This window comes from Cygnus olor, chromosome 3 (assembly GCF_009769625.2).
Source record: "Cygnus olor isolate bCygOlo1 chromosome 3, bCygOlo1.pri.v2, whole genome shotgun sequence".
In the NCBI taxonomy this organism is placed as follows: Eukaryota; Metazoa; Chordata; class Aves; order Anseriformes; family Anatidae; genus Cygnus; species Cygnus olor.
In genome coordinates, this window is record NC_049171.1 from 112,305,679 (window position 1) to 112,322,927 (window position 17,249).

Genomic DNA, 17,249 nt, shown 5'->3' on the forward strand with positions numbered 1-17,249 from the left:
AAGCCAGAACTAAATCCTGGGCAAGGCTAAATGCTCAGAAAGTCACAGACAGTACTGAGAAGCACTCTCCGCAGAAACAGAAGGCTTTCTATTTCCAGTGTTCTTCGTGGGATGCTGTGCTACCGACAAAAAATATCTCTGTGAAACTTTATTACCCATTCTCATCTTCTAAAGAGCATAATCCCAGTAAAACATCTTTACTCAACTATCTTGCAAAAGTGAGCTGGCAGAGGAATGCAGGCTAATTCATTTTAGGTAACTTGAGGTACATCTTGGACTCTTTTTCCCTTGTTATTGTGTTCATTCGTCACGCTTGCTGGGCGAGTGCCTAAGCCAGTGTTTCTCAGTTTTGATTCCTGGATCACACTTTCTAGATAAAAACTGGTGGTATTTGACAAATAGATCTCCTCCAGCTTCCCTGACCTTTCCTGTCAAGGCTGCAAGTGCTCGTGTGAGTAACAGCTGGGCCTCTAACACGGCACAGCCTCTGCTTTGGCTCCTCTCATTTGTTTCCTCCAGAGCCTGGCCGCTGGGGTTGCTAAAGCTGGATGGAAGGAACATCGTGGTCTTTACAGCACATTTCTGATGCAGACCCTTCTCTTTGGCCTAATCCTTCAGTCATAGATCGGGATCAGCACTAAGTTTCCAAGTAGGACAAGCATGAAAACACAGAACAGACTCCTGCCACGCATCACGGAGTGCCGTGCAGATGGAACGGCAGCAGGGTTATCCTGCTCTAACTGGCTGCTGCTGGTGGCCCTTGGCTGGTCTGTCTCACCCCCGGGTGTTCGGTGAGGAGGGAGGACAGGCTGTTCTGGCAGGACCAGGAATGCCCTTCTCCCTCTTCATGGCCACACACTCGGCTGTTATGCAGAGGACGGCCATTACTTGGAGCTGCGTTTCAGTCAGGCTTCCTCGTGCTTTCATCTCATATTTTGTTGACTTCAGTAACTGGCTGACTTGTTTCTCCTAGCAGATTTCTAAAACTAATTGGGTCAAGTAATTATCACCCAAGTACAAAAGACTGTTGCATATCAGATAGTCAAAGAACTGGGCCCTGTAATTGTCAAACCCTAACAAAATGCTTTATGTAATTTACTCCAGTCTTTTATTAGGTCACAGAAGAGTACTAAACTCCCATCCACCAACCCCCAATTAATTGTGCAAATTTTAATACTTCCTTTGGCTAAAAATAATGCTTGAGCAATTTTCTATGCCTAAATTACTGTTGAGACTGGATAGACTTCTGTTATCCAAGAGAAACGAATGGAAAAATACAGTTTTGGTGAAGAGAGACAGCAGGGAAATGGGGAGGGAACTTGGAAAATGTTGAGAAAAAAACTTTTAATTAAAAATAAAATAAATCAGCCTGCTCAAACATTTCTTCTTTCTCTTTCAAAATTATTCTCTGATTTAAATTTGATCTGCTTCACTAAAGCGAGCAAGAACTCAATGACCTGTGAGAATAAGCAAAATACTTCAAGTGAAATGCTCTGGCTTGGCCTAAACTAGCCATGCCTTTTTGATCCTGGGCTGTGTTCTGCAAGTGATAATGCATTGCTCTAGTCCAGCAGTTCTGCAGGCCTAATTCTGGTACTGCTATCATAGGTAAAAACCAATCACATCCTCTCTTCAGTAGTTCTGAGCTAGACTTTCAGTAGGAAAAAGATTTTAAACATCCAATTTACTTTCCACCAGCGGTGGTGCTGGTTTCTATGTGCAGACTTCCCAGTGTGTGTGATGCTCCCTGGCCTCACAGTTTCACCTGTGGTTCTTGCAGCGCTGTGCAAAGGTTCCCGGCCTTGCTGGGAGGCAAAGGCACATGGCTGCTGAGCTGTGGCACAGAGATTAGGCAGAAAACATTCCTGGGGTCAGTGAGACAGCAAAATCTACATTTTGAGGCTAAATTAGCATCTTGTTTCCTTAGAAAAACAGTAATTTACATGTCAATAAAGACTATTCACATTTGGAACTTAGAAATAGTGCCATGTAGGCCCGCGCTATTGCAATACAGCAGCTTTGTGCTCTTTACATGAAAGTCATTTGACTCTTTGTGAAGGGCAATATTTAACCCTGTTGTAGGAACACACGAAGCACAAATGTTACAAGAGCCAAGGTCCTCAGGTGACCAAGGCATCCCTGAAGCAGACAGTATCACAACAGAAATCAGGGGCACTTGGGATTTGCTCCTGTCCTGTCCTCAGAGAGGCATGGCCATTCCCTGAGCCATGGCAGGAAAGCAGATGGTCACAGACAGATCTCCAAACCTGGACCATGTACACAGTGAAAGGTGGTGTATCCCAGCACAAGGTCAGAAAAGCTGGTCAGGCTGTTTTACCAAAGCCTGAAAATCCCTCCCACCTGATAAATGGGGCAGCTTCAGAATACCAAACAGATATAATACACTCATGTGGGGCTATAATGTGGTTTGATTTCCAGACACAATAGCAATGTGATAGTAAAGGGCTCCCAATGTATAAAGAAGCTTGTAAGGCTTCCTTAGAAATGGAGTAATCAGAAAGCTGCCATATCATAAACTAATTCCCCTATCCTCGCTTGGCTGTTCAGCCAATAAATAAAGTTAGAGGCATCTAACTGCATATACTTCAATAACACGCTATCCTCAACATATTTCAAACACAAATGCAATGTGCGTGGCCTTGAATGGAGGCAAGTGAGAAATATTTCATTTTTAAAGCTGTCCTTTCTTCCTTCATTGGTGAGCCCAGTTACAGAGCCATGATGAGACTATAAATTCTTAATATTGTTCCCTTGGGAATTTATACTCGTGCAGCATTTTCTTAGGTAGTACCATATTATGGAAGCAATAACACTTTCACCAGCACATGCACAAATGGATCATGGCTTATGTATTCTGGTTGAGCTGGCGAAGTCTCAAGAAATTAATTCAGTCCATGAGCAACTCCTCGCAACCTACTAATATAAAAGCCTACATCATAAAAATGCAATAGATAGAGACCAGCTTAGCTTGATAACTTCTTTTTACTGCTTTAAATTTCTATTGCTGAAGCTGAAAATACTGAAATCATAAAACAGCAAGAAAGAAATGTTTTCTGGGTGTTGCATTAAAGACGGGATGTACCCATAAAGCATGGGTGGAATTAGTTCTTGAGCTAGTTACCTCTTCCTTAGCTTACAGTATTAGATGTCTGCTGATGTGATTCTGGATATAAGGCACCAGAGAACAAAAGTCCATAATTAAGAGAATTAAGAGAGTTGTGCAACCACTGGGATGCCATCTACTGTCTCTCTCTGCCCCCCTCACCCCAAGTTGTCTGGTCCCCAGGACAGGGAAGCACAGGTCAGACAAGGGATATGTAAATCACACAGCATTGCTCCAGCCAGCCCTATCTATAAAAGGCTACTACGGACTCACTCCCCCTTCTCTGAAATGAAAGAACCTCTCACTCGGATGATATAGCTAGCTGTATTTGGCACTGCTGTATTTGGGCTGCTTAGTCCCGGGTCCAACACCATGGTTTCTTGCTCTGCTCTGAATTTCAGTTTGTATTTCTGCATCTGCAATAATACCCCTCCATAGCTCATAGAGAAAATACACATGCAAACGTACAACACATTAGGGGCAATGCAACTGAGCATATAAGCAGCCTGGTCTCAGTGCAGGGGAAAGCTATCTCAGGACAGCCCAGAACAACGTTAGGCTGGTGTCTTCCTGAGGCTGTAAAGAAACATATACCTTTTGTCTAGACGCCATAGCCTGCTGCTGTCCACAGATGGCGTCTAGAAGCCAGATAATAAAATCTCATGACATAAATCCATTGTAGCTCCTGGCAAATGCGTCTAGAGAAAGAGCGAGCAGCAGCACACGCTCTCTGGACAGCTCTTTCAACCGGCACAGCAGCGTTTGTCCCTGAGCCGGCTGCAGGCCACCCTCACGGATATCTGACTCGAGCAGAGACTAGTGCGGTCTCTTGTCACAGCTGGCAGCCAGCATTGGATGCCTTGCAGCCCAGGGATGTTTGCGTGTATGAAACTATTTCAACCTGTACTCTCAAGTGCCCATGGTGAGCTCATTTATCTTTGCAATGCAACTACCACTATTCGGTGACCTGGTCACACTGCAAACTACTGACCCTGAACAAAAGTCATGAGATAACACAGTGAAGAGCAGATTGCGTGAAAAATGCTTGGGATCACAGCTAAATAACAAAAAGCAGTTTGAGTTCGCTTCCCAACACCTCCTGATTGTGTGTATTACACCAACACCAAGTTCTCACACGTGCCATCCCATTGTGTTCAGCCGTAGAAGTGCAATTAGTAAAGAGAGCCCATAAAGGAATTGCCAATGTGATGGACAGATTCTCCAGGCCTTAATTATACTATTTACTGTTACCTTTATTTATGCTATTTATCTCACAAGTGAAGATAATACTAAAGTGACAGTTTGATTAAGATAGAAGGTAAGAATTATCTTAACAAATGCCAGGAATGGGAAATGGAAGAGAAAGAAGGTTTATCAGCCTTAGCCCATCTGGTTATGAATGCATGCCTTCAAGCCATATAAACAGACATAAACAGACACACAAACGAGAAGTCTCCAAGTTTCTGCAGTTATCATCATGTTAAAATTACCACGTGAGTGTTTACCCCAGGCATCCTTGCAGCTCTGGAAGGAGGATGCCAAAAGGACAAGACAGTGGAATGGAGTTTGGGGAAGGATGAAACCCTTGTGAGTCTCTCCTTAAGCTGAGTTCCCAAGTATGGTGGCAACAAGGCAAACGTTACCACTGTTCATCAGCTTGGTTAACCGCATATTCCCCATAAGAACTTCATATCACTCCCAATTATTTTTTAGTTTACTGCCATAGAGGCAAGGATATTAATCTTGCTCTGTGCAAGAGATCTTACATTTCCTTTCAGGACATTTGAAAGTATGGCTTTTAGTTTAACAACACATTTTTATTCTCAGCATGTTGCTTCCTTCCTGCCAATATTTCAGCTTCATCACTAATTCATGACCATCACTCTGGTGAGAATCAGCCCTAGACTAAGAAAAAGCGTTCCTACATTTATTTGTCTCTGTTTGTAAAAGATACCACTTTTCTCTTTAATAACAGTGTTTTGCTTTTTTTTAATTCTGAAAAATGATCATAAATTAGATTTACATTTGTATGGCCAATAGAGAATTTGGTGCATAGACTATAGATGTAAGCTAGGTAGAATGGCAATACATCAAAGGCTTGTCAGTCTTCCTTTACATGCAGGGAAGCTTGTAGTGGGATTTTCAAAGCACTGTGGAGAGTACCCAGCATCCACTGAAACCCTGAAATATCCTGGGAAACCTGGCTCTCCGTGAAAAGAAACTAGAACAAATTACACCCCAAAACTCTTCTATGACAGGAAACGTAATGCACATAACAAGGGTAGATAAAGCTATGACCACAATGCGAAGGGATTTATTTGTGGGGAGCTGTCTTTTTTTTTGTGTGTGTATTGCCAAGAGATAGCTGCGATACCGCCACTGTAAAATTAAGTGTAATCATTCCTCAACAACAATTTCTTTCTTAGGTAGAATGCAATATTATCCCTTCTGCTCTCCAATTCTGCAATGGCTGTTTGACAGAACTGTTTTCCTAATGCAGGCTCGTCTGTTCATTTTGTGCTTTCTGATATGGTATGAGAGCAATCCTTCCCAGAGGGCAGCTCACCATCACCATTCTGTCTTCTTAGCAAGCATTAACCCTAAGTTATCCCAGGGTCCTTCTGACCCTAATATTATAAATTATTTCTTAAAGAGAACTGTAAACACATTCAAGGGGAGGGCATTAAAAAAGCTGTATGCCCAACACCCCCAGGTATGGGACCATGACTAGACAATAAAACAGCAGAGACAAATCCCTTCTCTCACGCTGAACATTCCAGAAGTGTAATACCAGTGCAACTCCACAACCGAGAGAACATGATGACACAACAGCAAATTAATTGAAAACTCTTTTAAATATCAAGAAACTGAAAAAAAAACCACTAAAAATTAAAACCTGCTTCTCTTGAGAGGGTAAAATCTCTCATTTTTGATTAGTTTGCAGTACCCTGCCTGGGTTATTCATGCCTTTTCTGTTACTTTTTAGACTAGTTCTTCATGGAGCAGAATAACAAAAAAACAGGACAGGAATTTTTCTATAGCCAGATTCTCTGCTCCAACCAACATTGGTGGAAGGACGATCAAGTATCCACTAACTGTAAGACACAGAAGTGTTGCTAAACATAAAACGACCATGTCACACATCGATGAAAGATTCTCCCTATGACAGGAGTATTTAAGGGGATCAAGAAAATCTTTATGGAAACTCTAGACAGATGAAAGAAAGGTATGAGAAGAAAGCCAGCTTGTGTAAGTTGACTTCACGGGGACTTTGAGCTGGTCAGAGGTTTGTAAAGTTTATACTACAGAACTGAGAAGACTCAGGAGAAATTCGTGACAGGTCTTCCTGAGTTATTGTAGTATATTGCCAAATTTGTAGGCAAGAGCATGAAGATGAGCATGAAGATGCCCATAATTCACGTTATAGGCAAAACATTAGTCTCAGGATCTGAGACTGCTTTGGATGCTTCACCACCTACCACAGCAATAGATTTAATTATCATGTCACCAAACATGGTACACTGAATGTGCTGTTCACAGGGAGGTGGTGATGAAGAGTGGGTGAAACTGGCACAGGCAAGAGGAAGAAATAATTTGGATGGAAAATGAGTAATTGCAGAGCTCCCACACAAAACCACCCCAGATGTTCTGGGGAATTTCAAATCTTTTCATTTTGGAAACCCAACTATAATCCACAAAGAGAGAAGGCTCCTTCCCTACAACAGCAAGAGTAACTGTGGTTGTCACAACTGCATGACACCAAAGAGAGACAAGAGACATACAAGTTTTGGGTTTTTTTTGGACTGTTTTTGGACTGTTTTTTTGTTTCTTTTTTAACTTGTGGAATGCATTTTACCTGACATTCTAATATAGTATATATTTAACAGATTCCAAGATGCCATTGAGTGTCTTTGACAAAAAACAGAGACTGTCCCTGGAAGGAGCTGAAAGGATGGGAATAAAACAAGGAGGTTCCCACTACTGGGGAATAATATTACTCCACAGACAGGGTGGTACAATCACAGATGTAATTATGATCACATGAGTGATCTGTGTCCGAAATGACAATTAATCTGGTAGCACACCAAAACAGACAACGTGACGTCAGTAGTACAGCTGGCATCTTTCAAAGCAGGGACTATTTACAGGCCTCTGGAGCCAGGATGTGATCAGGCTCTTCCATTTTGACTGCAATAGCATGTGAAAAGCATATGTAAGCTGACTGGAGAAAAATACAGTTCCACGCAGGAGAGCACAGTATCCTGAGACTGTGCAGTAAAAAAAAAATCCCACAATAGTGCAGAGAGAACGTCAACGGACCTTCGAATATACTGAAAGTTGGGATAGTTTACACAACTGCATTGTGCTCTGTAACATCTATTGGAGGATCAGGTACGCCCCTGTCACTGGTTTCAGTGCAAGTGTGTACATACCATTCTGCCCCAATACCTTGATTAGTTAATAGGATTGTTACCTTGTTCACACCATCCGCCATCGCTTGCAGTGTTAGCTCTCTAGGTCCATCCACAGTCTTTCCATTATCGGTTGGTCCCCAGCTGGCACTGTATATATCTATGACTTGGGGCATATGACTGATAGAGGAAGCCTCAATAATGTCTGTCATAAATGGCTGGTCGAGCATTCGAATACCTGTGGATTTAATCAGCATAAACATGAATTATGCATTACCCAGGGCAAGATGAAAACTCAGCACCTGGTAAGTCTCCCAGTTACGGGTATTTTCACGCATTCAGCAATTCTGCACTCGTCATTCACTTTTCACCAGGGTGTGTTTACCCAGCAGGATGCCAGAACTTAAAGACCCAGCCGCAGCAATGCAGTGTGGTCCAGAAAGAGAGAACTCCTTACTGCTTTCTAATTACAGAGTATCTTTCACCTACTATTTGAAAACATTTGTGTTCAGCAATCTCACTTTTAATATTATTTAAATACTATAAAATGCTATTTAAATCATAGTTTGTAAGTTTGTTTTACCCCAAGTAAAACCACGACACAACTAAGGATAAGGATTACCACCACCACTCAACGCCCTGTAATTTATACTCAGTGATGTGTTGACACTTCATTTGTTTTTCAAGTCATTTTTCTGTTTAATTTGGTTCTTCTCCAGAATTTAATCAGGAAGGGGAAAGATAGTACACAATGATTTCCTGGAAAACTATCCATGTCTCAACATACAGACACAATAGTAAAGCATGGCCAGCATTTGTAGGAAAAAATAAAAAATAAAAATAAAAATAAAACCTGCTTGCTATAACCCATATCGCAGTAGAAATTGAGTTAGAGTTTATGCGATACTATCCAAGGACATGTTGACTTCACAAGATGTTGGAGAGCTGGCTGTAAGCAAGCCAGAGTGTACGACGAAGATGGCAGTGCAAGCCCTTTCATTCATCATACCCCTCACAGGCCAGCAGCACTGCTAGCCAACCTCTCGGCCTTCGGATGAGACCTGAGTAACCAGAGACACATTCCAAATCTCATTTATAGCCTTGAGTTGAAATTCAGTGTTTTTCCCAACAGCTTCGGGACAGAGATGTGACAGAAATCAATACCACAGAGCCAAACAGCGTGCACAGCCGTGGGGAGCCTGGTTGACAAGCCAGTGCTTTTACTGTATTCCATACAAAATCCGTGTGCCAAATATGAGGCTGGGAAGAGTGGTGTTTGCCAAACAGGCATGGTATAAACTTCAAATGGAAAACTGACCAAAGCTGAATAATTCCTGATCTGACAATTCAAGCTAGAAATGATTAAGTGAACCTCAATGGCAGAGAAATCCCCTGACATGCTTGTAAATTGCAGGTCTGCACTGGAACCACAGAATTAATGATTGATCCTGGGGAGACAGGGGACAACAGGGGGAGCCAAGCAATCTGGCTTGACTTCTGGAGAAAAAAAAGAAAAATAAAAAATAGATATGAGAATGAAAACACACATTTCCCCAGATCACTGCTTACCAACTTTCCAGTTCCACCTGCAAATGTGACCCCAAATCATGTCAGGTGCAGACTGCCAACTCAATTAACTTTTGATTTTCCACTGACCACAGGGTGGTGCTGTAAGTGCACACCATCCTCTTGTAGAAAAGGCTAGCGTTCCCAAAAATCAGTGGGGATTCTGCTACGAAGGGGGCAAATCTGAAAGACTATTTGTAGGCTATTGGTCATGAGAAAAGGCCTTCAACTCTTGATTTTTAAACAACCAGCTTGAAGCTGTAGATTTTACTATTAATACAGATGTGAACGTGACGAAATCCCATGCCTCAAATCACATTTCTCTAAAAACAGTTATTGCCAGAATGTGAACTCTGTAAAATGTCCCATCTGTGAAGGAGACATTGCCTCTGCTGAAGGAGAGGGAAAAGCACTAGACCTGCCTGGCCAGTTACTAACCCTCATATGACGTTTCTTGGGTAACAGCTTAGCAAACATTGTTTGGTGTCCTTCTAATGTGGAAGTTTGGCTTTGGATTGTGCAGTGACAGGTGAACGTAGCCTTCCCCAGACTCTTCTATCACAGCAGCGAACTGGGGACTGGGCCAGCAGAGCAGAGCTGCCCTTGCACACCCACTGCTAACCTTCCCCAGGAAGCAATGAGTGCATTCACACTGGAGTTGTTAGTGTGGATTAGGGAATGAAATTAAATTCATAAGCATCCCTCTCCACTTGCTGTGCCCTAGTTAATATCATGGAACAATTTTTCAGTGGGAAAAATGGGTTTCTTTAGGATGAAACTACACTGGCACATGCTGTCCAAGAGCTCAACTCACTCCAACCACTGCACTCAGTCTATCAGCACAGACAAAAGCTAGTTTGAAGTAAAAATACCCAACACACCTGAAGTGTGAATGCTGGGTGCTAAGCACCACCCAGTTCACTCTGTGCCTCTACTCCTACCGTTCTGCATCCCTTGTTACGAGAGAGGAAAGCAATGACTGCAGAGATTCCCAGCGCTGCAGGGCCTGTGCTGTGAAAGCCTAAAGAATACAAATGGCATGGGATTTGCCTTTTCAAGTACAGTTTCCAAGTGCGTATTTTACCTCCTGCAAAATGAGATTTGTCACAAATGATTCTGCAACAGTGCAGGGAAGGAGCACTGCAAATGGGTGTACAAACGGGATAACATAAGGAGGAGGTGAACTGTTCCTCTGCAATGTCATTAAAGAAGCAATATAAGGCCCTTAGATGAGAAGACAAAACCATGGAGAAATTCCTCTCTCCAGCTGCTGTGAAAAGTAATGAACACATGGTCCAGTGCCAGCCTGCAGTCCTGTCCTGGGCAATGCTACCTGTCCCTGCAGGAGCAGTTTTGCCTGAGGAGCATTTACACCTTGGATTGTGACTGTACCTGCCACCTTGGAGTTGTACGCGACTCCCACACCACAGATGTTGTTGTTGGCAGCAGCAGACACCTCTCCTGCACATCTTGTCCCGTGGCTGCAGAGGGGAAAACAGAGACACCATGTGAGCCCCAGCTAATTTGGTGGTCCACTGCATGTGCTGAATGAAGATGCATCACCCTGGTCCTGTTTTTGCCTCATTGTAGGCAGGTCCCAGAGCTTCAGAAGAAAACCTTTCCACGGCAAACCACCAAGTGCTGTGCTAGGATCCCTGGATGACCTCATTCCTTCCTGAAGCACAAATAATCAATTTTCCCTCTGCAGTACGAATGATGCTTGCTCTGAGGTTAACATGCATACTTATGCTTCATTTAGTCCTAAAGTTATTCAGCCCTTTTCTTTTTAACTCTGGCTGTCGAATTCTGTCTTGTTACCAACTATTAGGCAGCAGAAACAGTCCCTTGAAAGAACAGTGCAGAAATAAGATCAATATTAAGTCCTGTATTTTTGTGACTAGGCAGTGTGACACACCTGTTATTTTGAGCCCCACAGAACAAGGTCCAATTGCCTTTTTGCTCTTCAAATATGTATCAGGAGCATATCCCTGCCCACAACCAAATGCTATGCAAAGAGGTGGTGCAAGATCAAGCTGGAGCAGCAGAAGAGAGCCACGTGGGTCACTGCATTCCTCGGCACCAGAGCTGTGGCCTGGCTGGCCAGGCCCAAGGGCACCTGTACCCTCCTCTTCCAGCCCCTAATTCCCACGAGAGCCACAAGCAGACAAGGGGCTGCAGCTGTCAGCTCACAGACCTCCTGCTTTCAGCTCAAATGGGAAATGTCTCTGACACCAATGTCCAGGTTCAGGCTGACACGTGGCGTTTCAAGAACACTTCGCATCTCTGAAGTGTTTTACAGCTCTTAACAGAGACCCTGAAGCTGCTGGTGGCTTTGAGGCAGGCTTGCAAGAAGGCAGATCGCATTTTTCTTTCTCCTAATTCATCACAGAAATTAAACCACAGAGAAGATAAATAAAGGCAATATAATATAGTTTTAAAAAATAGCACAGCAGCAGAGCAACTAGCAAAATCTATGCTGATGACAGTTTTTTTAAGATGGTCCATCAATATGAATCCTTCCTACCGCTCACATCCACCCCTCTGTGCATTACAGCTGGCACTGCTCCTACAGCACGCTAAGGATTCATGCAATTAGCTGTGCTGTGTTGTAAAGGCTATACAGAGTCCCAGACGAACCATCCCTAGAGGCAGCAGGATTGTTTTCTTTTAATCAGCTTTTTTCTCCCTCTCTCCCTTTAAGCACCTCTGGCAAAGGTGAGTGTAAAATTAATAAAGGGGTGAGAAGCATCACATCCTTTTTACTGCTGCACTTGGAAGAGTGTGTTTTTCACGGTAGCTCCAAGAAAGAAAATGACTGGTCTCGTATGGACACAGTGTTGTGATCACGATCTCATGCAAGTTCCTTTTACAAAGGGGGGAGAGAGGTGAGTGATACAGACTTCTTATTCAGCTGCTGGAGAAATTTCTTGCAACATTCAAGCAGGTTTTCCCTCATGCCCTTGTTCAAGGAACTGTGAAAAAAATATACGGTTGCTAGGCATTCGTTATCTAGTCACCTGTGGGCTAGCTCGAAGCCACAAAGCAGAGTAAATGGCTTTGTTAAAAAATTGGCTTGACTGAGGCTGGGGCACAAAAAAAAAAAAAAAAAAAAAATGGTGATGCTGTCAGGTGAACTCTGTATCACAGAAGGAAAAACTGTATTAGGACCACCAAAAGGTCCTCTTCCCTACTTCTCTTCTCCACCAGTCCGCATGATGGAGCCTGCAAGCAGACCTGTTCCAGCAGCTCAGGGTTTAGACACCGTGGCTGACTGGAGGGAAGAAAATCACATGCGAGTTACTGCAAATGCATTTGGTTGAATTATTAATGGCAAATAACAGACTTTCCAAATCTAGCCCTTTTTGCTGTTCATGTATCATTGATAAACCCATTGTGGTTTCTATGAAGTGACCTGTGTCATGGGCCCAAATCACAGCTTCTCTCTCCAATGGTCATCTCCTCACCAAATTTCAATCTTTAAAACCAGGGGATAAAAATAATTAAGTCACCTGATATTGCAGCCTCTGAGCCTTTGAGTGTTTGCACATGGGGAAGCACAGCAGGAAGGGGGGCACTACTTTGGGAACGTGCCACTCCACCTGTATCCAAACATATGAAGAACCAGCAGTAGTGCTGCAGCTCTCCGTTACTCGTGTGGTAACGCTGCAGGTAGAAAGAGCTGTTATATCCCTTCATATGAATTCTCAATTATTGCGTGGTTTCCAGTGTATCGATTGAAAAACTGAGGAGGAGGGGAGCAGGTGTTTTTACCCTTTTAATGAGCGCTGTCTGGAAGCCAAGGGGAGACTCAATGGGATTTTGTTTGAATCCATAATAAATAAAGGCCTTTCTTTTTTCTTTAACATCTGAAGAAAACAGATTTCCAAGATAGTAAATAATTTTATGCCCAGCAAACTCTGATCTGGGTGAGAGAATATATTGAATACAGAGGCTACAGGAGTGAAAATAATTATTTGTTATTTATGTCCCCGCAGAAATTCATGATCTCGGTGCTGTGAGATGGGGAGCCTTGTGCACACTCACAACGAGAAGTCAGAGGGCTGTACAATGAGGCCGAGCTATCCCTGATGTGCACAGGTACCTCCGCACGGCACACTGTGATCCCTGCCAAGCTCCCGAACGTTATGTAGGAGTAGGTGGTGGAGTCACAGCTGCTTCCCAAAGTGGGCACCAGAAAACCACTCTGAGTGCTGTGGGGCTGCCTCTGCTTTTGGGAACTGGGCTTGGTTCAGGTTCCTTCACTGCCCTCACTGCTTCTCACGCTCCCACACAGCCCTGCCCTGTGTTGCACCCAGCGTCCCCCATCCCAAAACGGCGTTCTCCTTGCTGGCTTGGTCCCCAAGCTGTGCTTTGAACACAGTCAAGCAGAAAGTCCGGGGAGCATGGGAATAAATACCCTTGCTGCCCAGCCATCTGCGTGCTTCTGCTGGGAACAGCAGCCAAACTGCCTGCCTGCAACTCCCTGCCCAAAGCACCAAATTGTCCCCTTCCAAAACCCACCCTGCTTGGTTTCACAGGCCAGTGGCTCTTAGATATAGAGGCAAGAGTGCCTCCAGCAGCCTTAAAAAGCACCAACTGGAAAGGGAATCTGTACTTAGAAGCAGAGCAGCTGTGATTAATGAAATACTCCATGCAAAAACCTCTCCCTTTTTTCTTAAAGTCTAATGCTACTTGGCACATGCAGCTGGCAGCTCACAAAAGCCCCTTGGTTCATCTTTTTTAAAAACAGTCCTCTGCTTCTTGTTCCACAAATCACTTGAATTGCTTACACAGAAACATATTCTTTATGGAAAAAGGAATGCCCCGCTATCATACTTTGAGTGTGATCCCCCTGCATGCATAAAATTCAATGGGAGATACATAACTTACTGCAAACTGAGCAAAATGGAGCCTTTATTGGCTTCTTTGAATGGCAGTCCATATAACTACTGTCTATCCAGATGCACCTGTGCAGTTACACATATGGATAGACAGACCGTCACAGGCAGACAGTTGTAACCTCGCTGTAATAACAATTCAGGAGTCACAAGTCATGACAATAGCTTATAGATGGGCACATCAGCTTAATTAACAATATAGCATAGAAATCTGCAGAGAAAAACAGCCACAACTACTCCTGAACAACTGGACACAGTGTGTTGGTTCTTGTTTTCGTCTGGACAAAACATGAAATCTCACATCTTGAAGACTTCCTGAATTGTGCAGGCAAGGAATGGACTTGACATTGAAACAGTCTCATCTCTCTGTCTGCTCAAGAAAAGAAACAGAGAGATTGCAGTTCTGAATACCTGCATCATGCTGTTCTCAATAATTATAGATCAAGTTGCAGGCGACTGTGCTGCTTACTCTGGATTCTTCACTTGGGTGCCTGAAGTTAGGCAGAAGAATCTGGGGCCGGAGACCATAAGCCTTGTTGCTTCCAGGATGCTCCAGGCCTGTTTAAAAGACTTTAGGAGGTAACTCTGTCTGCAGTGCCACCTTGCCAAACATGTGAGGACCGCAAACTGCGCCCTGCTATAAAATATTTGATTGCAGCACAACTGGTGTTAATGGGGCTTGGCAGAACACACTTAGTTTTATGAAGTTCCACACTGAAAATGACACAATCTACCATTACCCACTAAAGCTAAATTTAATTTTCCTCTGTGCTGCTCCAGAGCTAAGTGATATCTTTCTCCTACAAAGATCCTTTGCATAAATAAAGCAAGAAAGCTAGCAGACCTTCACAAATTAGAGCCCTAGTCTTTCTCTGACTTTCCATTCACTAATTGGATTCATGCTAGTTTAAAAGTGTCAGATGTCCTTTCCTGATATGAAGGAGAAATATCACTGGCATCTTGCTTTTGCTGAAAAATGGCAGGACTATAAACGAGGACACCACAGCTCCTAAATCTGTTTGATCCATTCCAGGAAGCCTGTGTCTGAGGTGGAAGCACAGCTGCTCCACATCTTTGTTGTGCCACCCTGACTGAAGTAAAATTGATTTCTTTAGAAACAGAAACAAACAACAACAAAGCAATCTACATCCAAAACTCAAGAGGCCATTCATGCAGCCATACTAAGTCAGAGATGAAAACCACATCAAATAGGTCTAATGTATTTCTATAAGCACTATGACTGAGCCCTGAAACTCTTAAAATATTCCAACTTCTCAGTGCTGCTGTTATATAAATGCTGATGGCATCAATTATACTTAAATCTAGATAACATTTGGAAACTTCCTTGAAAATACCCTGAAACATGTTTTGCAAATCGAAGCCAGAACCTGTCCGACACCCTGGTGAGTATGCTGAAGAGCCAGAGATGCTGGAAGCTGAGATCACCAGGTACTAAACACACCTTATAGGTGCGCCTTGGACTCTGCACCCTTGACTATGTTAACATCTTGCTAGGAGCAATTTTGCCTGGCAGAAAGGGCATTTTATGGGATAGATGCAGAAGCCAGAGATTTTTTATTTTATTTTTTTAAGAACTGTCAACATGTTTCTGTTCTATTTTAACCAAAAATGAGTTTGGGGAAACAAAAAGTTTAGGTTTCCTGAAATCTGAAGCCTTTTCTTTTGGGCCATTCATATTAATACCATACCTTTGAGGACCAGACATTCACGAGCTGAAAAGTGGTTAGGTTCAGAACACACTGAAGGAAAAGTGGGTCTGGGACAATTACGCTGTGTTAGGGAGAAACAACACACAAACATAGCTGCACTGTTGATTCCAGGCTTAAAACCCAACAGAACAGGTTCCCAGTCAGTGGTGCATGGACTTTAATTCCTCCACCAGTCTGAAATATCTCAGAATCAAACCCTGAAATGCTATCCATGTACGCTGTCCTTAAATCATAGTGAAAGGATAGATGATTCAGAACTTATGTAAAATTTAACTGTTTTCAAGCTGGTTATTTTACACCACGCTGCTTTGTAGTCTTAGTTTACAATCAGGTGAAAAAGCTGTTCCCTCCCCCAAAGCCTTTTCCTGTCAGACTCCAGTTGCACAAAATTCCTCCTTGCCGCTTACTCTCTTTAAAATTAAATAGTGGTCATACTACATCAGATGCAATAGATGGGAAACCCATCAAGACTGCATTAAACCTACAGAGCTGGGTTATCATAAAGTCATAGACTAGCTCGCAGAAAATTTTATGTGGCTGTCACCCATACAAACAATGTAAATATATACTCTTCTGAAGCATCAGCTTCATCTAAAAACATAATGAAGCATTTATAAACTGCTTATGAACCACTGTTCGGCATTATCTAAAAAATAGAGTTAGAAGTAACCTCTAATTTTTAAGCTGTAATGAGATTGAAGCTTCTGTTTTGGCAACCACATAATTTAGTAGAAAACAGACATTCCACAAATATCAGCAAATACTTATCATTTCCTCTGCAAACCGCAGTGAATGGCAGGTCAATTGGAAGCCATTTACCTGTTAAACCAATCATCTGTGTAGCGGGGGTAAGGGTAGGGATCATTACTGCTGAAGTCGTAGCTGGCTTGGGCATTCTGCAAAACACAAAGACATTCAGTGATTTAGCAGAAAGGCAGACATGCAGGGCAAAGTGGGACACATTGCAGGAGCTGGGAGTCATTAGTAATCTTTGTTCTCTTCTTCAATCTCTGAGATGCATTTGGATGCTGGTCCCTGTAGTGCTGCACATTTCCCATACCAGAAAGCCTGGGGAAAGACGCTCTTTGGGGTGCAAAACCTCCGTTAGTATTGCCCTACCAGGGTGGCTTAGCATGATGTGCTGTGAGACCTCAGGCTACTTCTGAAGCACTGCAGGCCACAGCTCTTCTGGTCCACTCCCTTAGCACTGGGGATCCTAAATAGCTATTTTCCAAAGACAGTTTCCAAACTGAAAACCTCACACTGTAAGTAGTGATGTCCAACTGACAGTAATACCTTAGTCAATATATCCATGGGAAACTTCATTAGGTGGTTTATGGTTTTATTTCCCCTTGGAAAGAAAATGTCATCCCTTCTCTGATCCCATCCAAGATTCAGCAAGAGCCCTGATTGGTTACATTTCAGCGAGCATCAGCTCAGACACTGGACACCATTTCAAAAAGTACTTTATCCACTGGGATCTTAAGTACAGCTTCAGGTTAATTTGACCACCTCACCA

At 43.1% G+C, this 17,249-nt stretch overlaps 1 protein-coding gene across 1 annotated transcript in view; it reads right to left on the reverse strand.

The window, feature by feature from the left end:
- Nucleotides 1-17,249, reverse strand: part of PCSK2 (proprotein convertase subtilisin/kexin type 2) — a 101,002-nt gene that overhangs the window by 14,082 nt on the left and 69,671 nt on the right. The window contains exons 6-8 of the mRNA XM_040553141.1: nucleotides 16,550-16,626; nucleotides 10,495-10,583; nucleotides 7,599-7,774 (exon numbers count right to left, since the gene is read on the reverse strand). Coding sequence (XP_040409075.1) covers nucleotides 7,599-7,774; nucleotides 10,495-10,583; nucleotides 16,550-16,626 — 342 coding nt within the window. The remainder of the gene's footprint in view (nucleotides 1-7,598; nucleotides 7,775-10,494; nucleotides 10,584-16,549; nucleotides 16,627-17,249) is intronic.